Genomic DNA, 27,782 nt, shown 5'->3' on the forward strand with positions numbered 1-27,782 from the left:
ATTGATTTCCCTCTTGGGATCATTAAAGTTATTCTTATTATTAGTTCATTTAGTTTAGTCAAGATTTTTGAGATGATCTGAATTTTTGACTTATTGATGGTAAAAAGAGTTTTTTGCTTTCAGTAGCAGAAACAAGTGTCCACTCAGTGTCCACCCATAGCTTTATGAGGATAAAAAACCATTTTTGAACTGTGCTGTTTTTGTGTGTGTTGTGTTCGTGTGCCTGTGGGAACGTAGCACAGATTACAACACTGTAACTCCACTGTTTACTAACCCCACTATGCCTAAGCTGAGCAGAAAAAAACACCAACAATGTCACCAGTTTTTTCAGCTAGTTTGTTTTTTTATTCAGTGATCACTTTACAGTGGGTACAATACCATCTCAATATACAGCATCATATATCCTATAAAATACATGGGTAGCATTTAGAGAAGGGTCCAATCAGACTGCAAGTCTCCCTCTCCCTGTTCTCTTAAAGAACCAGTTTACAGGGAGTCAATTCACCCAAAAGTTAAAAGGAGTGCTTGTAAACTATATGACGAATGTTGATTTCAGTCCAACACCCCAAACTCCTGCCGATGGCTCTGCAGACACTTCAAACTTTGCCTCAAACACTGATTATTCAACTGAATGTTATCAATTCATCTCATAGTTACCACTACAGTGGTGGAACAAACCACATGCAGGAAAAAAAAGAAAAAAAGGAGTTAACACAGTGTCAGGTCAGTCTGTCCACATACCACTCAATGCTTTAAGAGTCAGTCTGAACCAAAAACATTCACATTTTCATTGCAATCTCCCAATGAGCTGATCCTAAAGACTGTTCTCTTAACTGAAACCCCAAAAAAGAAATATGGCAAGTTTGTTCCAATTCACAGGTTTTTCCCCCACGGGAAACTAAGTGGGGCTTGGGGAGCGTGCAGTTTTTCAGCAAGTAAAAAAAATAATAATAAAAAAGAAAAAGTCTATAAACATAGACTTTCAGGGGCGGTTTGCAGCACTGGTCAGACAACACTTCACTTTCTTGTCTCTTTGTTCTGTCTGTGCTCACGGAGTTAAACCTTCTTAATGCCTCTTAAAGTTCAGTCTCATTTCTCCACCGCAACATTTGTTCATGTATATTCGGATTTGCGTATGTAGTTGGAAGGCACATATCCTCGCCGACCGCCCGCCTCCCCCAGCCACCATTCGCTGTTGCCGTTCATGTCCTTGAAGTCGAGAATTCGCAGTCGCTCATTGGCTGAGATGCTCAGTTCATTGGCGCAACGGGCGGTGAAGGAGTAGAGGGCATAGTAGATCTGAAACGAACACGTCAGAGATGCCATTAGTGTTTTTGGTCACTAGGGGGAGCAGATCTTTCCAATACAACTGGAATATTTGCCTATTTACACATCCAGTAACGCCTGAATGAAGTCGGCTCTTTTGGCATCATAAATCCATTTATAGAGACATTTGAGCAAATAACATCTTACCTGATGTCCGTCCACTTCACTCTCCTGTTCTGGTTCTGGTTCTGGCTCTGGCTCGATGTACTCCTCTCTGGAATAAACAGGTTTCTTCTGATTGTTGCTGTCTCCGTTTCTCCACTGATATGAACTGTAGCTTTTGTCTGTGTGTCCATACCGCTGCGAGTGATTGTCACGTTGCGAAGAATAAGAGTCTGTCTCAGAGAGGTCCGACATCTCCTTGTGTCCGCTTGAACTTCCGTAACTCGTGTCGTACGAGTCTCTGTGACTGCCCGAGTGCCGGTAAGAAGGCTCTACGTCTCTGTGACTGGAGGTATTTCGGTGCGTTTGATCTGAAAACTCCTTGCGGTTTGAGGGGTTTCGGGGTGAAGAGTTCATGGAGTTGCTCTGACTGGCAGAGTCGGGGTGCGGTACGTCTTTCTGGTGACTCCTACGAGATGAGGCGGAGTCCAGCGACGGCTGTGGGGATGAATGGCTCTGGGATTGCGTAAAGCTGACAGTGGCCGTTTCCTGGTTAAAGGTCAGCGTGCTGTTGCTGTTCTGGCGGGAGAAAACAGGGGAGGAGCCGCCGTAGCCCGACTCATTGGACGACTGGCTCTCGATGGAGACGTCTGAATGGCTCCTTCGAGGATTGTAGGGTTTGAGGAAGGAGCTGTATACGAAACCAGTGCCGACTGGAAAACAAGAATATAAAGATTATATTGCTGCAACATTTGGCTGAAGAGCATATCCATTAAAGTAGACAAAAAATAAACACTACCTCCATTATCAATTAGCCAGCGGTTCTGGCTTCCCATGGGGTCCTGCTGTTTGATTACACCCACAAGGTCGCCCTCTTGTATAGAGACATCCAGATCCTGCGCAGCATTAAAATTCCTATCTGCCTGGTAAAGTTTCTCAGGGCCAAAGCGCACCAGAAGTTCTGCACGGTGCTCGTCTGTCTGCGGGACGTGGCTGGGCTAAAGGACGCCAAAGACATTCGATTAGATCATTGGCAAAACTCCTTTGTTGTTTTGTTTGAATAAGAAATGAAATGTCATCACAATTCTACTCACAGGTCCCTGGACTTGCTTTTTAGAAGTCTGCTTCTCCAGAGTTTTCTTCTCAAAGGGCTTTTTTGCGGCGGCGGAGGCCGGAGGCAGGTTCTCTGGGCAGAAGCTAAAGCTCTGAAGAAGCTGGAGGACTTGACTGTGCTCTTCTTGAAACTGTGAAATCAGGTTGCTCCCCGTGCCAACTTTGTTAGAAAACTGGAGATAAAGGTAAAGAAAAAAAAAAATAAAATTACACACTCACACTGCATTTAGACGGCCCGATCATAGTCCTGAGCCACAGCCACCTACATCTAAACCTTTTAAACAGTATTTTTACATTAAAGATACCCAAACGTATTTTTTTAAGAAAAAGTCAGATTTATGCTCCTCCCACACTGTCATAAACAAACACTCACAACCTGTAGGAGTGGCTTCAGCTCGCCCAGCGTCGTCTTCATGAAGTCCTTCTGGGCTTGAGCGAAAGCCCTCACGCAGCCTGTAAAAAGCTCTTCTGCCACGCCGTGGAACTTCGGTAGCTCGTCCAGAAGTTGGGCGTTGAGCGCCTCGTAAGTATTGCGTGTCACCTGCAGCTCTTCCTGGGTGCGTCTGTCTTTAAAGCGATCGGCGCGCTCCTTGCAGTTGTCGTAGTCCAGCAGCTTATCGAAGCGCTTCTGGATGAGTTTGTGGGGCCCGGCAAACATGAGGAGGAGCTGGGTGAGCGGGTTGATGACTAAGGCCTCTGTGCGCTCCTTCTGCTCGACAGATGCAGAAGGATAAGGGATCGTCAGAGGTTGTGCTTTCACAGTGTAAGTAACGGTAAGGAGAAGAAGAGCACTTACAAATTCTGTAAACTTTTTGTCACTGATGTAGCGGTGAGCTCTCTGAAATCGGTCGGGATCCAGCACACTGCGCTCCGTGTAGATGTCACAGAAACTGATGGCTGCCAGGACCTTCACAGATGCTGATTCCTGATGACAGGTGCATTTTCACAGTTATTATACAGTATATGAAAAGAAAAGATATGCAGGAGTTGTATTTTCCTATCAAAATGTCTTATTTAATACGTCAAACACTATGCAAATATGGCCTACCATCATTTTAAAGACTGCAAAAATAAATAAAAGCTTCAGTTACTATTAAGATGATGAACTCCTACCCTGATATGCTGCAGGTACAGGGAAATATCTCTGATGAAAGACTTGATGAGTCTCTCTTGCAGCCTGAATCTTTTTTCAGCTTCATCAAACGCTTCATCTTTAATCTGGGGAAAAACACAGAACATCAGATCAAGCATTTTTCAGACAAGCGCGCTCTCATCTGCAACGTTCTCTCCAAACACTTCCACCGATGGCGGGAAATTTACCTGCGGTGAAATTCCTGTGAGTTGCTTCAGGTGGCTGCTGACGCGGTTCGACTTCTTGATAATCGAGTGCATGCTCAGCTTGGAGATCTTGTCGATGAACGTGTCTTCGTCCCCTTTCCTGTACTTCACCACTGTGGACAGCAGAGGGAAAACTTGAGCCGTCAAACCAGCCCTGACCTGATAAGCACAACTCAAGCACAGACAAAACAAACTGACACCTGTGACTACATTTTGAGCTTGCCAGAAATACGCGAGGCCAAAATGTCGATTTTAATTAACACCCGGGTGCTTTACCGAGATCTTTTCGGCGCTTGTACTCGTTGATGTTCACGTTGATGTCCTTGACGGCCTGCACAGCCTTAGTGAGCTGGGCCCGGTCGTGGTGGCTCTCCGGGGTGGCCCCGAGCAACTCCGTCAGCAGCAGCGGGTAACGCATCACTCGCTGCACCGGCTTAATCAAGAATGAGCCCAGGTTGATGTAATTCGTTTTACCCCTGAAAGGAGGGCAGAGACAACAAGCAGCATTTGGGTAAGAGGAAAATGAGAACATGTTACACTTCAGCACATAAGCCACAGCTTCCTCCCATGTACATGTCTCAGCATGATGGCGATCATGTGGATAGCACTATCCAATGACGTGGAACCATCACCACATATACATGGACTCTGATGATGGCAGGTATCATAGCAGGGGAGGCAGAGGAAAAAAATTACTTAGCTTTAATGCAATCTACAGGACTAATGTTTGACACAAGTAAACATGAATGAATGAATTAAGACAGTGAAAACAATGTAATCATTTAATTTGGTTGTTTTCAGCTGGAACTACATTTTTCTGGGTATCAGCTTTAATTCATAGGTGAGGTTCACCAAATTTCACATGTTTATGACACTGATTACAGCCTGATTCTGTCCAGACCAGCAGGCCATAAATATACTTCAAGTGTTTTGTCAAAAAATATAAGACTGCTGCAATTTTAGTCCAGGAGATGGCATTAGATGAGCATAGAAGTTTATTTCCACCACTGAAAATACTGAAAATAATTTCAAGTTATCTCAAAATTTCAACCTAATAATTCCTTTTTTAAGTTATTTTGTTATTTTCTCAGAAATTTGCATAGGAGTTGAAATTTTGAGATAATAACCCAAGTCTGGATTTTTGAATGGCAAAAAGAAGAAGAAGAAAAAAAGGTTTTCTTCAGTAGTGGAGGCAAGCTTCCATAATTAGTTCATTTTTTTAATCAAACTCTTTCATCCAACCACCGGGAAAGAAGAGGATTAAAAAAGACACTGAAATAAACATTTGTCTGCATAGCAACAGTAAACAAAACACATGCGCATGCAAAACACAAACAACGCAATATTTTCCATTTTCCAGCTAAATCCAGAAAAGGAAAATGGAAATAATTAAAAAGGAGAGATGGTTTTAAAGTCCTCCACACTCATTTTTTAGCCATCGCACGTTGTAAAACACACACATACACAAACACGGATCACTTTTAAAAGGTTAGTTAGCGACAGTCATGCTGTCAGAATGATTCTCATGCTGGAAATCATGACAATACTTGTTATGGAGACTTACCACTCGAGATAAATGGCCCTGTTGAAGGATAAATGGAAAGAAATAGAGAAATGACAGGAACAAGGTTTACACTGTTAGCTTGAGCCTGAACTTTCAGGAATGTTAAAATCTTAAACCATAGAGTTCACTTTTGCATTTTGCATACTGGTCTATACATATTATACATATATTTGGTATATTGTAGCTTATATTTGTAAATCCTGGCATTTAAGCATAATGTCTTATTAATCCCACTATGGGCCCTGGACCTGGAGCGTTCATAGTTTCGTCTCTGTTCACTTCCACGGGGCTGAGACGACAATAAAGATCTCTTTGACTTTGTCTTACGATCTGACTAAAAACTAAAGGGCGAATCGAAACGAATGAGACTTTGAAGCCAGCTCCACCCGCCGTTGTTATGGTTTTGTTTGGTGGATTCTCTTTGAAACCTGGACGGATGCCCAGGCTGGCAGTAAAACTTGAGCGCAATCAACAACCACTGGCAGTTTCTGGAACGGGCCAGCACACGTGACCTTTTCAAAGCCATGAGGAGGCTACCAAGTTTTTTTAAAAAAGGACACTAACAACCTGTTGTCAACAAGGAATTAACAGCGAGCATAGTTGAGCTGTACAATGTCCTCTTTCCTTTTGTTTTCCAAACACAGCCTCCTTTCCCCCCCCTTTAACATCTTCCAGCCTAACACAACCCGTGTTTATCTTTAACTTTAGAGCGATAACCACACATAACAGAAACGCGCCAGTGTAAACTCAAGTATCTGAGTCACTTATGCTGAAACTGGACAGGTGAAACCAGGTAGGGCACATTTCTGAACTGCTTCACATAACTCAAGTCTACAGACATACAGAGCACACTCCTTTCAGCAGTGACTAAAAATGAGACGTCTCTCTCGTCTTCGCTGATTAAGCAGCTGTTTAGTTTGCAGATGAACCAGAAAATGAACTTCACTTCCATAACTCGCCTACGCGCTACAGTTCAAAGTTCAGAAATCGCTTCCACAAGCTATGAAGTAACAGGAAAATCTCAACGTACACTATACAAAGATTCATTACATAGTATATTTAGTATTCTTTTTCAGCTTTTCAGTTAGAAAACTCATTTAAATTTAAAAAGTATGATGAGCCGGTGACATTATGAAAATGGTTTGTTTTTTTAATAAACACAGAACAAGTTTCAATCATTTTTCCACTTTTTGAACTCGCTCGGCAAACACTCGGTTAATGTTCCACTGAACCCACTCTTGCCTTTGTGTTTTCATGCTCACACAGCATGCATGTTTTCAGTCACTCCCATGCAAACATGGCTGAAATCTCAACTTAAAGAGCGAACCTTTAAAGGGTGCTTTGTGTGTGTGTGTGAGACTCACCTCAGTCTCTTTAGACACTCCAACACGTGGTGTTGGATGCTGTCATCTTTCTCGTAGGTCTCCAGCAAAGAGATGGCATCATCGTGATTTTGGCAGTAGAGCTTGTAAACCTCCTCCAATTCTACCTTGAAGTCCAGGAATACCTTACCTGAGAGGGAATGGTACAGAAATGCAACGTGTTCATTATAAAAAGCAAAGTGTGCAGGAAGATGTCCATTCATTAAAAGAAAATTTTTACACAGAGATTTTCTGTAAAAAACATAATTCTTCTTAAAAATCGCACGTGCACATTCACAGATTACCTCCTTGACGGCAGATTGATTTTTAAGTATATTCAGAGGCTCATTTGGTCAGTAAAATTCAACTAGGTGACAGATTTGGATGAACTAAAGCAGAAAAGTACAAAGCATAACATGGAAAAGAAGGATTGCTTTTCTTAAATATCAGGCTGTTTACCTATGGAGTCAGTCTCGTGCAGTGAATTCAACAGCCGCTGTGACAGGTCAATCACTGAGCTGATGTTGCCAAAGAGCCCCTCGTAATCCACATTCTTCACCTTCGGGAAGACAGAACGTGTTAAAAAGCAAAAATTATTGTTTTTTTTAATTGAATATGGCGCCACATATCAGCTATATGCCATTATTCCTGTATGTATTTATCCATTTGTCAAATTTCCCAATGTTTCTGCACCAACTGTCCCACACACAGCTGCTTTATCTTGTATTTGCTAAACTCCCTTTTTGTCCTAACGTGACTGGAAACACAATGTTCATCATCCTTTTACCTGCTTCTGCTGCAGAGGCTCAATGATCTCCTCGACACACATTTGAAGGTCTTTGATGTAGTCCCTCTCTGTCTGCAGCAGCTCCTCGATGACCTTTGACCTCTTTTCTAGCATCCTGGTCTCTGGATCCTCAGAGCCCGTGCTGGCGCTGGGCGTCGCGGAGACGGGGGCGGACTCCAGAGTTTTAGGTTCAGACGGCAAAAGCGTCATCTCTGCAAAAACAGGAGAGCGTTCAAACATTTTACATCAGTGTTTTAAGTTTTTGTCAGAATCATTTTTTAAAATCTAGAGGTGAATTTCCTCTCTAGTTTATCACTTGCAGCTCTTGTGAAGGTGACAGTAAGCAGAGTCAAGAGAAGAAGTTTCCCATCCCACGTCTCCCTTCATTTGTAACCAAACACACTCTTGCCCACCCACCCGGTCTGCCCGCTGCTCTTCGTCGCCTAGCTTTTGATCAATGTCTCCGCTATCACTCACGGAGGCCTGATCTCTTCGGGAGCCCTGAACTGGAGGGAAAGCCTTGTTTACGCGCCGCTGCTTTTTATGAATGGACATAAAACTGGAGTGGACTCGGGCCTTTTGTGTGCAGGACAATAGCTTGCAACAGCAACTACAGACACACAGGCTCTAGATGAGACAGTTAGAGAGGGGAAGAGAGGATGAAAAGATAACAGAACTGGTGGGTGATGAGAACGGGATCCATCTGTGTCACACATGTACGCTGAACCCATTGCAGGTGGAAGACACATGCAAATCCTTCAATCCCACAAAGCAAAACATAAACGTCACTGCAAGTCCAAGGTCCACTTAGAGGGAAAAAAAAGTGTTAGTGTATGAGCACTGAAATTATTCATTATGCATTTAAACAATTTAGCCATTAATGTATCATCTGATATTAGAACAGTAAGAAATGAAAATATTCCTGTTTGCAGTGTGGCAGATAAAACGATTAAACAGCATCATATTAAGGCATATATTACATATTAGATGTTTACATTAGTGCAAATGCACATAAAGATTTATTTGTTTCATCTTTTTTGGTTTTAATTGAACCATAACTCATAACATCTCACTGTTTCTCTCTCTTCTGTACTATCTGTTGACCCTGCTGGGACTTTAAACTTTTACCCTCCCATCTAGGTTTTGGCTCAAGAAGAGGAAACACTGAGTGGATCCAGCGTGTGGCGTGTTGGACCGACCGACGGGGTGACGTCACCCTGCCTCCACTGACAGATGCTGTCGGAGGCTAATGAAGTTAACTCTGCTTACCCTCATGTTCCCCAGCGCAGCAGTATGCCACACAAACACACATTCAGACCACAAAGTCACAGCTTTGCGTCACATCCCTAACAGGACTAGATTATCTAAACTACCTTCATGTTAAAGGAGTGTTGAAGACGAATTTAAAGACTCTAGAAAACATAAAAAAAAAAAAAAAAAAAGCCCAACAAAAACTGGATAAATCCACACTTTGTAACTGCAGTGTGTGTTTGTGTGCGCATTCCTCGCCCTCCTCCTCACGTGACGGGGCTAAAGCTCAACTCAAAGGAGCTTTTCTCACCACTCACACCCATGTGTCTTCCCACCCACGAGAAAGTAGTTCACCAATTAGTTTTTGAAAGTCACACGGTGACACAGTCGGGTGAGGAGAAACAAAAGGCTCCCGCTTTAATTGGAAGCAATCGGCTCATTCCCACATTTGATCCTGCTCACACAAACGCGGCGATGGCACATGCTCCACTTCACATGTTTTTCCGTACGCTTCTGACTCGCGAGGCCGCCAGACCGGATTTTGACCCACTTGTGTGGAATTTTATTTTTCTTTGTTGTGTAAAATAATGCAAAGAGGGTTTATTGTAGGCCTGCTTTAATGGCTGCGAATACGAGCCCAGAAACAGGTCGAGAACAAGTCACTTAGCAGTAAACTCAGCCAACAGGAAACACCCTTACAACAATAATTCCATATCTCTGTATGGAATGAGACACCTGTGACTACTGCCAATAATCAGGCCGATCCCTCAGTACAAACAGTAAATGTTATAAGTAATGAGCTTTCTCAATGATCTGAAGCCAGATGAGTTCTATAAACTAGTTCTTTTTAACATAAAAAGGTCTAATTTTGTTCATTTTAAACACCATTGATTCCTAACCAGTAAACATTTAAAATACACAGTGCCTGCTAAAGTTTAGGAGACTGGGAGGGGGGTTTCTGTGAATTACATTCAAACACTGACCCGGTTACATTAAAACCAAACAAAGACTTCATATTAAAGCCCTAACCAGGATAACTAATATGGGACATGATTAAAAATAAATCTTTTTTACTAAATGTCCTATAGAAATACTTCAGAATCTGCTGATTTTGGAGCAAAAACTGCCATATTTCTGCACCTTTAATAAAAAAGAAGTCCTATATACAGAAAGACGACTGTAAAAACATGACAAGAACCGGTCACGGCTTCTTTTGAGGACAACAAATGATAAATAATCTATGACTTCCTGATACTAAATGTCTATTTCCACAGTCAGGGCTCACAAAGGCATGGTGCCACTATTTGTGATCAACAGGCTTCAACAGGTGAAATTGGAACAGGTGGAGAGAAGAGTTGAGAATAAAACGTTTTCCTTCAGTTTCATGCTGGGATGGTTCTGGGATTTACTGAGTAAACTTTCATGGAAATTCAGTGACAAACCTCCGCCTTATGAATCACATTCAGTACTGAGCTTATAGATAAAAGCACAAATCCTCAGCAGGGAGTGTAGGTCAATCAGCAGCACTATCAAGTGATGTAAGACAGACACAGCTCTTGCTAAACTGCGCTGTCAACCTTCTGTCATCCGGGGTGACTCACACATACTCATATGTGAGTGATACAGTCACAGCTGATACATTAGAACGGGCCACCATGAGTTCAGATATCAGATAGAACAAACAAACAGCAACTCTGTCAGAATCCCTGGGTTATGGATGCACAAAAAAGAGATTTGACTGGAGAAAATTCCCAAGTAGGCTAAATATAAAATGCATAAAAGAAATAGATTTAATTTCACAGCCCTTTATCAAAGCTTTACATATTCCCTATGTCTCTCCAAAGCAAGGTGTTTTTACCAAGGGAAAAAAAGGGGAGAGAAGACAAGATGTTGAGGCTTCACCCACCTGCTGTGTGCAACTTCCTCCAAAACCGCTCCAAAAACAAGCACACGCCCCTTCACGCATAGCGCTTCAAACAATACTACCCATTCTAAGATAGACCATTGTCAATCTGAAGTCCAGCTCGCGAGGCTTGTGGAGGACGTGCAGGTCCATTCCAGAGCTCCAATTACCATGAGAATGGATGGGAGCCCACCATCGTTACACACAAGCATGCACACACCAGGGAGGACGGTAAAACCTGGAGCTGGACTGTGCCTGCTTGCTGCTCAGGTGTCCTGCATTAACTAAATTATGACCTAAATCCATGCTGCATACAGTGTGCATCAGTGTTATCCTAGAAAACTAACTGTTCGGTTGTATGGCTGTAAGTATACTTTTATTTTGACTCTATTAATATATAATCTGCTTGGGATCATTATGTTGTGCAGATTTGGGAAGGTTTGCTATGAGCTGCTGTGTGAGCACAGATCTATCTTGGCTAAAATCATCTGTCACTGTGTCATGCTCAACCTTATACGCCGAATGCAAAAGCTGATTTCTCTATTGAATGTACTGATACTATTTAAGTCTATATGTGGGAATAATTTATGTCAAATTCGCTGTTTTGATAGAGGAAAATCAAATTCCTTCTCATATATTACTTCCTCTTGATCCCAAATACAGTGCAGACAGAAGCATCTCAGCTAAATATGTGATTCTAAATGTATTTCACCTCATGTAAAGCACATGAGGTATCCTTAATGTAATAAAATGTGCTGTATAAATAATAAAAAATCCATGCCACTTCTTGGATTCTTCACACAGCTTTCTTGATGGAAAAACACTTTTGATTTACTGCACCACATGAGCTCACATGTGGCTACAGCACCAGTTGTGAAAGAGATTGGGAGAAGTCCAGTTTCTGGAAGTGTAGTCCACTCCCGAAACGAATCTAGTTCACGTTTCCCAATGTGCTGACATCTTTCTGGGGTCCTCCTGTGCCAGCCTGAATTTTCTCAAAATTAGGAAGCTGAGATTAAGCATCTACTCTCTAAATCATCTTTCTATTAAACTTGCACTTAAGTATATGTTTGTTTGGTTTTTACCCTTTGAGGATTTTATAGATTATATAAAAGTCAACGAAATTCTTTCCTTTTAAGAACTTCTGTGAGTTTATGATGTGTGACTTTGTTTCACAAACACAGCCAAGAACACTTGTCTCTCTCTCTGCTGCACTAATAGCTGTGCAAAGTCGAAAGTTTGCCCTGCACAGGCCGCTCTAAGGTCAGACACAATCAGTGCTGTGTGCTGTGCTTCAAAGTTCACCACGCAGTGCACGGTCGCCATAGCAACAAGAATAGCAGGGGCTCCCCCCCCCCCCCCCCCCCCCTCCTTATATCAAACAAAGTTTTAAAAAGGCGGCAGTGCTTTTTTACTCAAATGCTCACACGGGCACGTCTGCGAGTGTGTGATGGGACATGCAGCTGCTTGAGCACAAGCTCACTATAAAATGCCAACACTTGCAACAGCTTTTAAACTTCACAAGCCTTGACTTGTGATTACTGGATGCAATAAAAAAAAAAAAAGAGGTGACACCGGTTTGTGTCAACTTCTTCAATTTTTCTCAGACCTTCATCGAGTTAGCACACAGCTTACTGAAAAAGATTAGGGTTTTCTTTATTAGTCAGAGTTGTGCAACTATTCAAAACAACGACCTGCTCGTGCATGCAAATGCACAAGAAAAGCCAATATGCTAGATTTTCACACGTTGCGTATGACCAGCTGTTGTCCCAGGCAGAAGGTCAGTTAAAAATGGAGAGGGAAAAAAAGGAGTTTACTCAGCGACATACCATCCTGTTTATCTTTTTTAGGTTCAAATGTCAGAAGGGTCACATTCCTGCTCCTGGAAAACTCTCACAGCAACCTGTCTACCACGGCTGGCTTCAAATCTCATATAAGAAAAGCAGGCCGTGTGCTGATTTAATTCTGTCCTTACTGCTCGTTCTTGGACGCCGAGTGATATAACCCAACTTGTTAACAAAAAGGACCAAGTGTACAAACAGCTAGAGAATTTCTCTAGCTCATGGGGTAATTAAACAACATGTGGCTACAGTTTAATTAACATACTGAAATAAAAAAAAAAGCTGGTACAATGTATACCAAATAGGGCCAAGAGTCTGATCCCTCATTTCTTTTAAGTTTCTCAGCTCTCCTGACTTTTGTAAGGAACAATATGCAATTACTTCAAGAGAACTTGAGTTTTGCAAATGTGCAGGAAGTAAAAGCATTAAGTGGGGATCTATTCAATCACAAATGCAGTACAGTCTTCAGCCTTACTGAAAGGAAGAAGACAATGAGTCTTTTGTGCTTCACAGGTGCTTCAACAGTGGAACTATTTTAAACAGTCACCTGCTCATGCATGCAAATGCATTTTTTAAAAAAAGCCATTATGCTATATTTTCACACTCATGTATACTTTGAGAGCTACGGCCCAAGAACTAGTGCTCTTCATGGGAAAATAAGTGCAGTGTGAACAGAGTGTGAGAACGGTTTTCAGAGTTTGGGATGACGAAACTTGAGGGCTTATCCCTTTTGCTAATTTTTAGACATGTAATAACAAAGACCTTGCTTGGGGCATCGTCGGTTTTCCCACAGCTAAAGAAAAATATGTTGTACACTTGCAATGAGTGTCTGAACGCTGCAGATAGTAAACTTCATGCTTCCTAAAGAGCATCTAAAGATAAGCCAAGCTTGTACGCTTCAGGTAGTCATAATAGTTTTGAGCTCCATCCATCCATCCATTCGCTTCCGCTTATTCTTTTCAGGGTCGCAGGAGCCTATCCCAGCTATCATAGAACATGCAAACTCCACACAGAAAGACCCCAGCCTGATGATGGAATTGAACTTAGGACCTTCTTGCTGTGTGGCAACAGTGCTAACCACCGTGCCACCTTAGTGTTTGAGCTCAAATAACAAAATTAAATCTCCACCCCAGAGAACAGTAAAAGCATCTAAACAGATTAATTCCCCAAGCTAGTGTCATTATAGCCAAGATCACCTCTGTGGACCACTGTGGTGGTTTTGTATACAGTACTTAATAACAAATATCAGCTTTAGCACCCTTTGCCACAAAGATCCAGATGATACGCCGTCACTGACAACAAGCACAGTTTGAGAATTTGAAGGGATTTGTTTAAATTAATACAATCTTTAGTATGACTGGCAGCACGTCAAACAGGTTAACATCCAGGTTAATGCCGAAGTCTGGCAAAACTCATGATATATATCATGAAGATGGCCAGATTCAAAAAGCTTCATTCTTGAGTCCAAAAAGATTTTTGCCAGCCTGAGAGATTGTACTCATATGAATGACATTTTTCATTATGTTGCATCACAATAAACTTGACCTCGGACTACCATCCTTGAGTCCAAATGGCTGTTTGTTCAAAATTACAAGAAGTGCCCTCCACAACTCCAACACATATGCACACATTCAACCAAAAACATTAAGACGTAATGCCACAGACGAAGTCTTGAAAAAACACCCAATGTTGCAACATAAAATATTTAAGTAATGTCTTTGGTGAATGAATTAAATATCTGGAATTTGCTCCTACGTGAAGACTGACAACTATATAAGCCTGATGAATAAACTTGTACTTGTCAGGAGGACAACTAGTCCTAAAAGTGGGAAGTCCACCAGGTCAAAAACAAATATGCTGCATCTTTTCCCACAGTGTGACGTCAAATAAACAGATAACATCCGTCTTGATTCATGCAGGTACCAGCAGTGTCATCTAACACAAAACTAAAGCATGTAGAGATCTGAATGCTGTAGTTGCTGTGGCACCATCAATCTTTCAAACTCTTTGGAAAAGTTGGTACATTTAAAATTCGAAATAAAACACCTTAAATAATACATCGCTTAGCTTTTTCATAGTAGTGGATAAAAAGCTATGTAAATGAAAAGTGGCTTCAGATGAGATGGAAAGGCTAAACTATCACAAAATCTAGACAAAACTAGCACGATTATCAAATGGTTTAAGAAGGCCTGATGACATAATTCAAAAACAAAATCTTTAAGACGCCAAGATGTACCAAGTATAAAAATGGACACACCATACGAGCGTGGTTACTGGTGACTCATGCACACTTGAGTAAGCTGACTTAATTTTTTGCCGACTGACTTTTTTTTTTTTGCTTGCCAGCATTGAGATAAGACGTCTTTACAGCATAGCTGTCAGACGATGTGAGATTTCCTGTCTTAACTCCTTGCTCCCCTACCCGAGCTCCCTCCCCACTGCCCACCAATAGCAGAGACTGTTCAAGGATTACAGCGGACAACACAGCATATGTTGCCAGATCATAGATGGATGACGACACATTACTCACACACAGGCAATAAAAAACTGCGTATACAGCAGATTATATTTGTTAGAAGTTCAAAAATGGGATCATAAAGCCACCACTACAATTTAATTGCTTCATTAAGCTCGTTTGTGCATTAAATTGGCTCAACTGTTAAGATATGTCTTCCTTCAAGAATAATTTTGCCAGTTGTTTTACCCTCCTATTTAAAGTAAGGAAGCCTGTAACAGAAGCAATGACGGACAAAAAAAACAAGCTAATTTTTCATTTTGTAATTTTTATAGTTCAACTCAATAGGGTTGTTTTTTTTTTTTTAGGGAGCTGTTTAATAATGCTGGACTACAAAGAATAGAAGATCTTGTCTATGTGTAAGGTTCATCTCAAAAAGCCTTAACCAACACCTCAATGTCACAGCGTAAGCCCAGTAAAGGAGATGGGCTAATGTTTTTAGCCCTTCAATCAAATGCTTTACTCAGGACAAACCCCTGACAGGGCTGAAACAGTGTAACAAGATTAACGGATGACACTGCTGAGGCAAGTGGTGCGCGTGTGTGTTTTGAAAAATGCAATTATTTCTTTAATAAGCCTCCAGGGCCTTTCTAGCACACATGCACGCACACACATGCACGCATGAACTCAGAGTATCAGTCTAGTCCTGCAGAGAAGGAGTCAGGGCAGTGCCGGCCACTGCCTGGCACCAGACAGACCCCCGCCATCCACTCACCATGCTGACGCTAGGGATTAATACTTGGACTGCCAAAATGTGCGGTGGGGGCTGATGTGGACTCTGTGTGTCTGACTGTGAGTGTTTCTAGGTGACTGGGGGAGGGGTCATGGGGCGCCACCTGCTTCATCTCAGACAAAACAAAGTGAGTCAAAGTAGTGCTCTCCCTCACTTACATTTACCATGAAAACCCCCCCACAAAAGAATCCCACACATCCAAGTTTTATGTAGTTTTTGGAACTTAATATTAATAACTTAGTAACAAAGTAGCCAAAGAAATTTGTGTGTTGAATTCTTGTCTTTTAGTCATTAAAAATGTACATGACCATTCCCATTAACTAATGTATACTATGAGTTTTTAGAGTCAATACTTTTAATGCACAGATTCATCTTTCATTCATTCGGGTACTGAATTTTATACATGTAAGAGAATTAATTCCTCTGAGGTTCTTGAAATGCCAATATTTTTTTAATGATTGATATTGTTTTCCTTCTTTTACTAAAACTCAGGTATCGTGACCATTTACAAATACTATCCAGTCATAAAAGCTGCTCTTTTGTTCACTCAAAAAAAAAATTTGAGTGATTTTGATTTTGTTGCATTTGGCTCAAATGTAAAATTATGGTAGGAAGTTTACATAGAGTCATGAGAATGTCATGGTAAATTTAGGCTTTTCAATATTAATTACTGTTAATTTAATTAACTGTTTTTCAAAGGTATACATACAGGCTCAAATATATATACACATACCTCGACTAATTTTTGGTTAAGTTAACTTAGCAGAAATGGAAGTTCATTCAAATTGGTTGACTTCCTGGCTTTAAGTGTAATTTAATTTCTTGTCTTTTAAAAATGTACGCTGTAAATTTTTTCCACCTTGGAAAAAGAACAGTTCAAAAAAATATTAAAAGACAACGATAAGTGTAGGTGAACTTCTGCCCAAAACTGTATATGTATAAATTTAGAAAACATTTGTGTACAAAACATAACAAATTGTGTCAGAATCAGAGCCACTTTAGGCAACAACCTTTTTAAGTGGGGAATTAACTGTAAGCCAGGCTCATTAAAACAATTAAGTCGACAAAATCTTGACCTTTCAGTCATGCAAGAACTGAGCAGACGAGTTACGTGTGCACACCATCAGTGAGTGGAGAGCATGAACACAAACAGGAAACACAAATGAGGAGAGCCAACAAGAGCCAAGTAAAGAACCTACAAAACCCGTTCTGCAGTTTCTTATGACTACAAAAACATGACAGCTAACTTTCATCTGAGATAGGTGATACTGAGACACACACACCACTTTCAGCACTCACTCTTAAAGGAGGCAGGAGGTGAGTCTGACTAGTCAGCACTCTGAGGCCCCCCAACATTGATTAGAAAAGCACCTCTAGAGGTCACAAATGACAAGTGAGGACTGTCAACCTCTTAAGCCTGTTTTACCCACAATAACTGTGACTGAGGCCTTCATGGCCTATAGAGTGATGTTCACCAGAATTACAACTGATCAAGTGACCTGACTTGTGCAAATATGGGAAGCACCTTCTTTCATGTGACAGTATCTTTTTGTTTACCTTGCTTTTTTTTCCTGGTGGTGGCATACTGGGACTGTTGCAGTGAGCTTGGAGCAGTCTTCCTGTAGATGCTGTTACGATCCAGTGAGCCCACGTAAACAGGCTTCCGGCCCATTTTTGAACTTGCGCTGCCCCCGCTCGACTCATATCCCTTCTCCTGCTCATCACTGTGCACAACAGGATCCTCAAATTGTTGTATTTCACCGAGGGCCAATGTTTGGTTCTGCTGCTCAACCCACTCCTCAGTCTTGCGATCTTTTGTAGGGTATTCCTCATATTGTGAATCTATAGACAGTGAACGCAAATCTCGGTATCGGTCTCGATACTTGTCTCGATACTCTTCCTTAGAGTATCGGCCATCATCCTCACGGTCGTAGTGGTCATAGTGGCCCGCAGCCCTCAGGTCAAGGTGTTCCCTTGTTTTGTAGTTCTGTCTGTGGTCGCACTGATCATCTCTCCAGTCATCTCCTGCGTCCTTGTATCTGTAATACCGGTCCCTCTCTTTAGAATTCCAGCGTCCATCAACTTCAGAGTCATACTGGTCTCTTCCTCTACTGGTGTACCGTTCGTCAGCTCTTCGGTGAGTGTCCCTGTTATCTTCTCTGCGGTCATAGTGATCGTCGGCACGCCGATCGTAGTGATAGTCCTTCTGTTTTCGCTCATCATAGTAGCGGTCCTCATCTCGACGATGGTGATAGTCCTTGTCTCTGGAGCGATGCCTGTCTTTCGAGTCATAATAATCCCTGTCAGGGTCACTGTAGTATTCACGGTCCCTGTAATTCTCTCTGTGTGAATAAGCGTTTTTATGATCATGGTAGTCTTCAAGCTCACTGTTGTAACTTTCATGCTCTCTGAGATCATGTCTACGGTGTTTCCGGCTTTCATAGTATTTCTTTTCCTTGTCTTCGTAACGCTCATTGTATTTTCTTTCATAATAATCCCTGTGCCTGTATTTGTCATTGTACTCATACTCCTCCATGTCACTGTGACTACGATGGTCATAACGTTCAGAGTCACTTTCTCTTACCCTGCCATCTCTCCTTCTGTCCTTGTCCAGTGTACTATAACCTTCTTGAGTTCTGAAATCATGAGTTCCTTGTTCTTGTGGCACTCTGTTGTAGTCCTGGTGGCTGTAATCTTCAGGACCCTGATAAAAACAATGTTTGCCTTTCCATTTCGATATCCTCAAGTCTAGGTGACCATCTTCTGAACGAGGGTGAAAGTAAACGTCTTGGCCTTGAGGCCTTGTATCCATGAAAGCTGCCCTATGACGGTCTTCATACTCCCAGCTCTGTTGGTGCATGACGTTGCCCTGTGTAACTTGGGCTTGGTACTGCACTTGCCACGGAGGTGGTACATGCATAGGAGGCTGTACTGGGCCAACGGGCACCATTGAGCCAACGGGCACCATTGGGCCAACGGGCACCATTGGGCCAGCTGGCACCATTGGGCCACCATGTACTGGCACAGGTGGAGCTGGAAGTGGGTCACCGGGATGCACTAATAAGACTGGTCCCTGAGGAGTGCCAGGAGGAACGACTCCATACCCTGGATATCCAACCTGTTGCTGCTGTAGCTGCAGTTGTTGTAAATGTTGCAGATGGGCAATCCTTTCCCTCTCTTTTGCCAAGTCAGCGTCCCCCAGCTCCTCCACGCTTTTTCCTCTCCTCATTGGAGCACCACCTGGATGATTCCAATCCACTGGACCAAACATGACTGGGTTGCCATAAACTGCAGGGCTCTTCATGCCTCCTGCTGTTTAAATCAGCCTGCCTGGAGCTGATACTGTTTCTTGCTCAACGTGGCTTAAAATCGATTTCCAAAGTCCTGCATTCCATAACAAAGCGCTGTGGGAGACTCCACCTGCCTGACATATTGTCTGTAACTCTCCACTTGTTCTTTCTGCCTCCTCTCCACTGCCTCCGCAGGACTGCCTGGCCAAAGCACCTCCCCAACCCTCAGCGCAACTGAAACAGTCCTCCCCTTAGCCACCTCAGCAAATCATGGAAGGAGAGGAGGGGTAGGGTTATTGAAGGGAAGGAGTGGCCTCCTTGGGTTAATGATTCAGTAGAGTCACATGAGTGGAAGCTTAGCCCAACAGCTCCTCCCATTGTTTAAACTGGTTAGTAGCTGTGTTTGCAGGAAAACAGCCTGTCTGGAGATTTTCTTTGAAGGTAGATGAGGACAAACTTCACAGTCTGCCTTTGCATGACCCCCCCCCCCCCCCCCCCCACTCCCCCACCCATCGCATGAACAATCCTGTCTTTTCTTGTATCCTGTTTTCTTTGTTTTTGTTCTTTCCGGTGGGCTTCAGTGCAATTCCCACCACATCACTGACCTAACTCACTTTCTGCTGCGTGACCAACCAGCTTTAATATTGCTATTGTAACTTTCTGCCGTTATCTTGAACCTTGAACTAACTTCATCCTTGCAGTTCGACTTTGCCCCTGCATATCATGAAAGTGCAACCACTAAGGCACAAAGACTGCCACGTGATGTCGTTGGAAAGAATTTCGCTTTTGAATGTATAAATGATTAAAAGATGAGTGTGAAGCAGCAAACAAGTAAAGTATCTGTATTTATTCACCGAGTGTGGAGAGGGAAAGTCTTTGAAAGCATATGCAGCCTGATTAAGCCAGAGCAGCTAGTGAAAACGTAGCTGCTGGTGAGTACAATGAACTATTGTTGGAGACTGTCCCCACGCTCAGAAGAGACACGATCCTTTGAGTGTGAGAAAAAACTGGGCTATTCATAAAGTGGGAGTATAAGATCGCCTCCCTTAATCTCCATCAGTTCCAAAGGGACAGGTTTAAAGGGACCTGCCTAAACTAAAATGTTTACATGTTTATGTGATACACACGGAAACATAGACGTGAACTAGTTTTAATCTAAAACATAACTGGTTGGTTCACTGAATACCTAGTTTAGGAATTACAGGGCAAATAAAACCAGGCTAGTTTATAAAACCAGAGCTTATGTCTCAATAAAAGGCTTTACGAATGTTAAATTCAGAGGAGAAAAGTCAAAATGAAACACAAGCACAGATGCAGCTAAAACAGACTTCAGAGTCTGTGAATACATTACAAAATACAGCTGTTTTTAGTCTTGATTACTGTAAGTATTTAATATCCATGATTTAGCAACTCATCCGTCAATCCTCAGTTTCACAAGGTAGGACTGAGCATAGAAATACTACTTAGACATTGTTCTTTTCTTACATCAGACTTGTTTAATTATCAGTTTTCAACATCTCAGCTTTCAATAGCAGAACACGACCGAAACTGTGTTTGTGTGCTTGGCTGCAGGAATGTCAAATACAGCATTCCTCTCTGTGGCTGTGTCAGCTTACGTGTGTGTGTGGGACTTGATTAATAATTAGATTTCTTGCAAAAGCAACATCCAGAAATAAGGTCATATATTAAAATGTCTGCAGCCTTTCTACTTTCTCATAGTGGGCCAACACGGATACTGCAAACCGTGACAAACAGATCAGGATCGGGCTGTGGTGTCGTAAAAGTTGAGGGGAGGCGTTTTAATTAAAGGGTACTCAAGGTCAAAGAGCTTAAAGAGAAAAGAAAACCCTGCACTTGTCTGTAAGAAAGGGAGTACTGTTTACTGCCACCAAGCACTTTTTAAAGGCTTTTTTACACCGGCTTTGTCACATAATTACTATAGCATATAGAACATATGGTACTAGTTGGACAAAAAGATCAAAACATTAGCTTTTGGCACAGTCGTATCACATAAAACATTTTTGTCCTACAATATCCACAAACTCATACTAACTGCACATGAAATAAATCATATCGAGATTATATGATGAACCTCAATAAGCCATATTGTGACATGCATCATCAGCTATAGGTTTGAGCCATACAAACAATACTTAAATGCATTTTTCTCCTCTTTTTATAACACGCTGTTCCCAAAACATTGATGCTGTTCATCTGGATGTAGCATTTTCAGTGGGAGGAATATCGTTTAACATTTCACCCCAAAAGGGAGGTGTTTAACACTTAAAACTTATTAATAAACCCTGCATTAATGTAGCATGTGTTCAAAAATATTATCCCTGTTTATGGGCTTTGACGTGGCCTCAGGAAAGTAAATAAAAGGCAGAGCAGTGTTGAAGTTACTCCCTGCCTTGTCACAATAAGCTTCTATTGTCTTTTTGACGTCACGCTTATAAACACACCCTGTAAAAGCATTCATTCCTAAGTGGCGCGTGTGTCTATACAGACACATAGCATCAGGATGACAAACAAGTTTTTTTGCTAAAAAGATCCTGAAAAAATTCTTGATATGTGCACACCTTTATCTCAGCTAAGCATTAAATGGGAATAACAAAGACAAATCTAATGTTGTACTTACACTATAGACTAAAAGCTTTTCTTTGCAATGCTTTGATTACCATGTCAAACACTGTTTTCCTCTTCAGCAAATACCAAAGGAAAAAGGAGACTGGATATCTGATTTATTGCTGTGAATGGAGGGTGAAAGAATTCCTGCAGTTTTGTAAGGAAACAGAAAATATGTGGCTGTATGACCCTTAATGGGACCTGTAGCCACCAGATCCTGTTCCTGCCCTGAGGCTGATTGTTTTTAGTAGCAAACACCAAGACCAAGAATTCAAACACAGGAGAGTGATTGATAAAATATAATCATTATGAGTGATTGGATTTAAGGCTGAACAAAGACTAAAAAACTATTTTAAAGTGTATTCATTAATTAAACTAGTACATGCCCATACTACAGTGTTATCTGGTCTGCTTGTACTGTTGATAAAGTGATATACTTACTCACTATGAAAAAAGTAATAAACATTGCTGTTTATACAAACAGAAGATAAATATGGATCAGATTTTTTAAGTGTCCATTTTTTTAGCTTCACTACTATAAAAATGTCATTTTAATCCATTCTCAGATGGTGGCATCAAAATGCACTACTGTGAAAAGGTCCTGGGAAAAAAGACATCTCTTATTTCTTTTTATTTTACTGGGAACGTGGAAAAAATACGTGATTCAATTTACAGAAACATGCATGTAAACAGCATATAAGACAAAAAATCTGAGTTTGTACAATTCTATCAATAAAAGTCATCCATCTTTATACTTCTTAAGTACGTGGCTGTCAGATACTATTCATCTGTGTAGACAGTTTGTTTCTCTCTAATAGGCTGTTCCCATGCCAGCATGTGGTCTAAAGATTACTCATTTACAGTGGACAGTAAAACAGCTGAGGATTGGTTCCTCCCATAGTTTTACAGTTGTTTTGCTTTTACCAAGTTTATAGTGGTTTTCCACTTCTAAGTATTATTATATTTCTATCATGATTGTTTGGGCATGCAAGGATATATATTTTAGATGTTATAAATGTCTCTTTGTGTTCCTCTTCCTATCCCTGTGTAAAGCACTTGGATGTGTAGTGACGCAATAAAGTGAAAACTACACATAAATTTGACTCGACTTGACCTAATTGGTCCAAAAATATTTTATTCCTACCAAACGGTGTGCTATCTTTAATATTTTTCACAAATTCCACCAAAGAAAATTCGGTGTTTTTGCAACAGGCTGCTAGTACAAAGTGCCTAAAGTTCGAATTTATGTCTAGAAACACTGGTTCCTTAGGTGTCTTGTTTATGTTTGAATGATGTTTAGGTCATTATGAAGGGATTTATCTGCAATAAAATCCTCTGAAAATGGTCAGGTACAAGGACTAGATTGGCTGCCTTTTCCCTCATTTTCAATGTCCACAGAAAAACTTGAATGACCTCCAAAAGTCCTAGAGAAATATTGCTCCAAATCATTTTAGCAAAAATGAAGGCTGGTTCAACAGAAGCAAATGATAAAGAAATGAGGGGTGGCTCAAGACTTGCACAGTGCATCATATATATATAATAAAATCAAGCTTTGTGAATATAAATGACTCTTCTGTCATGAAATTAAAATCATACAATGCTTCATAAGAGTTATAAGGGTATAAATGCTAAAAATGGGACATTTTAGCCCATTGCTAGATGGTTTCAGGGCATAAATAATATCAGACATAATTATCTGATGTAGATAAATATTAGCGTAATATAACTCCTTATCATATAGAAGTTTAAAGACATTATCTGCTGGGAAAATACCTCAAAATCATTTATTACATTAATGCTAAATGATGCAGGATTTACCTTAATAGCCATATAAAACTTGAGAAGTAGTAGCTATCGTAGGAAAAATATTTTATAACTTAATATTCTGTTATAAGTGAATATTTTTAATATTTTCAGAGTAGCACTAAACCTTCAACTCCTATACTGCTATAACCCACACGGACCGTAACTTTGGTTGTGCAGCTTACGTCCAAACCAAAATAAATGACTCAGTCAATACAACACAGACTGGTAAATATCTAATAACCACATCTCTTACATCCCCATAGAATTCAGTCTCACCTGCCATTCTGTGTGCTGTTGCTTTCTGCGCGAGTCCAAACAGTAAGGAGAGCTGTGCCACAGGCCATGTCACAACTCGCCACAACCACACTTTGGTTCCCACTCTAGAGTGGGCCATGCTCCGTCTCCACTTTACGCTATTACAAAATTCCCCAAATCCCATCCAGTTCCCCCGGGATCTTTAGTCCTCTTGGAAAGGAAGCGACGATGGAGGGGGGAAACAGGGGGAAAAGGTCCAGAGGGAGAAACTTGGAGTGAGTACGAAAGCCACTTATGTGGCACTGCTAACCCTCTCACTATGTGCAGGAATGCAATTCATATCTATGTGAAAAAATGTTGGGCTACCAAAGACAGCACTGTGCGCCCGGACGGCAGCAAGCTGTACAAACAATGAAAGCCTAATAGCTCTGAATGACAGTGATCTATCAACTGCTGGTTTATTTTATCTACAACTCTGGATGAAGATCATTTCATTTCATGTTATCTACCAATCAAATAATTAAGTTTTTAAGATACTCTTACACTTAGTTATGGAAATAATTTACTGCTGAAGCAGGAAATCACTGACAGCAAACGAGATACAAAAACTGTGAACAGCAATAAAAAGCTCACTGTAAAGGCGCTCCACAGTGGTTCTGCCACATTCGCTGTAGTTTTATCATTAGCACTGTACAGAGGGAAAGCACCCCCCCCGACACGTACATACACACACACGGAGACTGTTATGATAATCCTTAATTTAAATATACAGTTCCCCTTCCGTTGATGTAAACAGTAAATAGGGATGTTTGGCTTAAAATGCTTATATTTGTGTTATGTCTGTGTGTGTGTGTGTGTGTGTGTGTGTGTGTGTGTGTGTGTGTGCGCACCATGTTTAGATATCTTTGTGAGGACCAAAGATTGGAATGCTACTACACTTGTGGGGAGCAATGGTCCCTTATGGGGACAAAATGCCTGTTCCCACTAGTTTGAAGGCATTTTTGAGACTCAAAATGTGCTTAGCGTGTAGTTAGGTTTAGGCTAAGTGTTAAGGTTGGGCTTAAGCGTTATATCAATTAGATGTCCTCACTAAGATATGAAAACAAGTGTGTGTCTCAGAGATTTGGACAACAGGTCAAGGAGGAAATCTAGTAAACACCGATGTCTCATTTTAAAATTCTTTTTATATTACATTTTGTCTTTGGCGAATGAGGATTATCCCGTGAAGTAACCCACGGGCAACAAGAGCAGCTATGACATCAACTAAAAACAAGATTTTCCTCAGATTTGATTTGTTCTGCATTGTTTCTGTGTGTATGCAACTCATCCTGTAAGTAAACCGTTAAACTTGTGGAAAACATCTACATGGAGATGCCGATGTGCACTTTGAAGAAGCAAATCTAACTTTCTGTTAAAATATCACATTCAGACTAAATAAATATACATTTGCTGGGAATAGCAGTTGAACAATTGTAACACGCACTGTTATATAGTTACAAATATCCAAACTTATATCTCCAGACGATGAATATTTAATTGATAAATCAATAATCAGAATATTTGCATATTAGATTCTTGTTGACTGTCACCTAATTAATTATTCGACTTACTGTTGCAGCTCTTCCCGTAGCTCTATTTTAATCTGTACTTGAGATATTTACAAGTTTAAAATCGAGCCCTCATCTCCAACTCCAATGACTTCTATCATGTCGTCATTACTGAGAATACCTAGTTTAACCTGATCCTCCGACAGTTTTACCATCTTACCTTGTAGCTGCTGCTGCTCCAGGGCCAGCGTCTCCAGCGTGTAATTGCAGAACTCTAGATTCTCCAAGGCCTGGACGCGGGCTGTCTCATCCTGCTCCTCCTCCTCCAGCATCGCCCTGAGTTCCTCCGCCGTGTGTGCGTAAGCCTCCATGTCGCGTTCCACTTCTTGTAGCCGTAGCAACAGCTGTTGCCTTTCCTCCTCCTCTTCCTCCCTCTGTGTCTGAGTCTCTAGCTCCATCTCTCCATCTCTCTCCAGCTCTTGCTCTGCCTCAAGCTGACACTGGATCTCATGTTCCTGGGCCGCTTCAGGGTCGCCCTGCTCAACCTGGCCTCCCGTTGTTTGGTCGAGGAGGTTTGCAGCCGGCTCGTCGGGGGTGTAAAAGATGGGTGTGTTGATGAGGGAGTTGCCGGTTGGAGGAGTAGTGCGATTCTGTCTCGGGCACCGGGGAGGAGGGCGTGGAGCCGGGCGAGTCGGTTTGTACGCAGCTGGAGCTGGTGGGCGCGTGGCTCTGGGACGAGGAGGCGGAGGGCGGAGGGTTCTGCGTCTTTCCAAAGAGTGAGAGTCAGACTGCAGGAGGTGGGACACAGGAGAGTGCGAGGAGCCTCGAATGATATCCCTTTCGTCTTTGTAGTCCAGGATAGAAAAGTGCCGTGAGATATGGGGCTGATTGCTCAAGCTTTTCTCAAATTCAAAGAGCTGCTGTGACAGCTTCGTCTCCAGGTCACTGGTCGAGCTTGCCAAGGTTTCTAAGGTTACGGATGTAGGCAGTAGCCCATTAGAGCGACGTGTCATCTGTTGGTTACGCAGGCGGATCTCAGAGCTCATCATATCAGCATCGCTGGCACTTGCATGGCGAGTTAGCCTCTTATACTTTTGGCCCTCCACACTGTTTAATGCCTGACCTCTGTTATTGAAGGAGGCGTTCTTTCTTTGCTGCCTCTGGTAATATTTGCTGTCTTTAGACCACCCAGGTTGGGTGTTATGAAGTGTTAGGCTATGACTTAGCTTGGGTTGTCGAGGCTGATGGTTACCATTGGTAGAGGTAGGCAGATTTCTGCTAGTAGCTGGGCCAACGTGCTGCCTATGGCTATGTGGGGGAAAGTTAGGCCGTGGTGGCAGCCTGGGCCTTTCTGGAGGAGTGGATTTCGGCCTCTGAGGCCCCCTTTGTGCTGGGGGGGCAGGTCTACGTGGCTGAGAGTCAGCCCTTTGACCACAGTCTGTCTGCCCTGCGTTACCAGTCTGAGCAACAGTACTTTGGTTTTCACATGCCCACCGGTGCTCCTCAGCCCTCTCAAAATAGTCCAGGTCCCACACTGTGTGATCCTCATACATGCTCCACTCTTTCTCTGGATCATTGGGACATAAATGATCAGAGGTGTGTTCAGTATTGCTGATCTCCTTCTCTTCTTCCGTCTCAACAACACCCGTTTCTTCTGCAATTTTTTGAACATGCCCCTCTATTTTGACAAAGCGATGAGGAAAGATACCCCGCTGCCCTCGCACCTGTCCCTCCAGCCAACCATCTTCCAATGTACCAACAATACGGATTCGATCCCCCACATCAAAGTCCAACTCGCCTGGTTCCATGGCTCGAAACTCATACTGTGCTACTCCATAGACTCCGCCCTCCTCTTCCTCCTGCTCTTCCTCTACTACTTTTTGTTCTTCCTCCTCTCTCAACGTTTCCTCCTCTTCTTCCATTCCTGCCTCCTCATTCCCCTCTTCAGCCTCAAAGGCTTCCTCGTAGATGCATGGCTGAGGGTCTTTGTTCAAATACTGGGAGTCTACAGGTTCCTGAGGAGACCGAAGGGGACCTGATAGCTCCACAAACCCCTCTGGGAAGTTTCCCCTGCGGCCATCAAGTTCGCCCTGGAACCAGCCCGGCTCAGGCAGGCCTGTGATGATGATCACGTCCCCCTCACGGAAGTCCAGCTCCTCACTGAGCTGCGCATGGAGGCTCATAAGGGCCCGGGCTTGACCTAGAGCATAAGGTGGGAGCTCTGACGCCTGGGCCTGGGCTGAGCGCTCAGACAGCTGCCGGGAACGGCACGAAAGGGTCAGCTCCTTCACACATGATGTCGGGAAGAGACCACGGGCACCCCAGGCATTACAGCCACGTTGCCAGATTTCCCCGAGGTCCACGGACCCTCCCGCCTCCCCAACTACCACATCACCTGAAGAGACAGAGAATAAAGAGGATTTAA

At 42.3% G+C, this 27,782-nt stretch overlaps 1 protein-coding gene across 5 annotated transcripts in view; it reads right to left on the minus strand.

Annotated features, from left to right (window-relative positions):
- Nucleotides 1-334: 334 nt before the first annotated feature.
- The window catches only part of dnmbp (dynamin binding protein), a 49,204-nt gene continuing 21,756 nt past the window's right edge, over nt 335-27,782 (minus strand). For 2 of the 5 annotated variants that reach the window (XM_087844659.1, XM_087844662.1), the window contains 14 exons: nt 25,578-27,752; nt 7,592-7,803; nt 7,264-7,363; nt 6,808-6,955; nt 5,444-5,461; nt 4,156-4,355; nt 3,862-3,992; nt 3,655-3,759; nt 3,338-3,466; nt 2,915-3,250; nt 2,523-2,714; nt 2,228-2,426; nt 1,474-2,141; nt 335-1,299 (listed from right to left, as the gene is read on the minus strand). In XM_087844659.1, coding sequence (XP_087700785.1) covers nt 1,114-1,299; nt 1,474-2,141; nt 2,228-2,426; nt 2,523-2,714; nt 2,915-3,250; nt 3,338-3,466; nt 3,655-3,759; nt 3,862-3,992; nt 4,156-4,355; nt 5,444-5,461; nt 6,808-6,955; nt 7,264-7,363; nt 7,592-7,803; nt 25,578-27,752 — 4,799 coding nt within the window. In that variant the 3' untranslated portion in view covers nt 335-1,113. Of the gene's footprint in view, nt 1,300-1,473; nt 2,142-2,227; nt 2,427-2,522; nt 2,715-2,914; nt 3,251-3,337; nt 3,467-3,654; nt 3,760-3,861; nt 3,993-4,155; nt 4,356-5,443; nt 5,462-6,807; nt 6,956-7,263; nt 7,364-7,591; nt 7,804-17,391; nt 19,374-25,577; nt 27,753-27,782 lie in introns of those variants that run through there. The other 3 variants (XM_087844660.1, XM_087844663.1, XM_087844661.1) reach the window with 3 other exon arrangements.

This window comes from Neolamprologus brichardi, chromosome 8 (genome assembly GCF_056152115.1).
Source record: "Neolamprologus brichardi isolate AB-2024 chromosome 8, ASM5615211v1, whole genome shotgun sequence".
In the NCBI taxonomy this organism is placed as follows: domain Eukaryota; kingdom Metazoa; phylum Chordata; class Actinopteri; order Cichliformes; family Cichlidae; genus Neolamprologus; species Neolamprologus brichardi.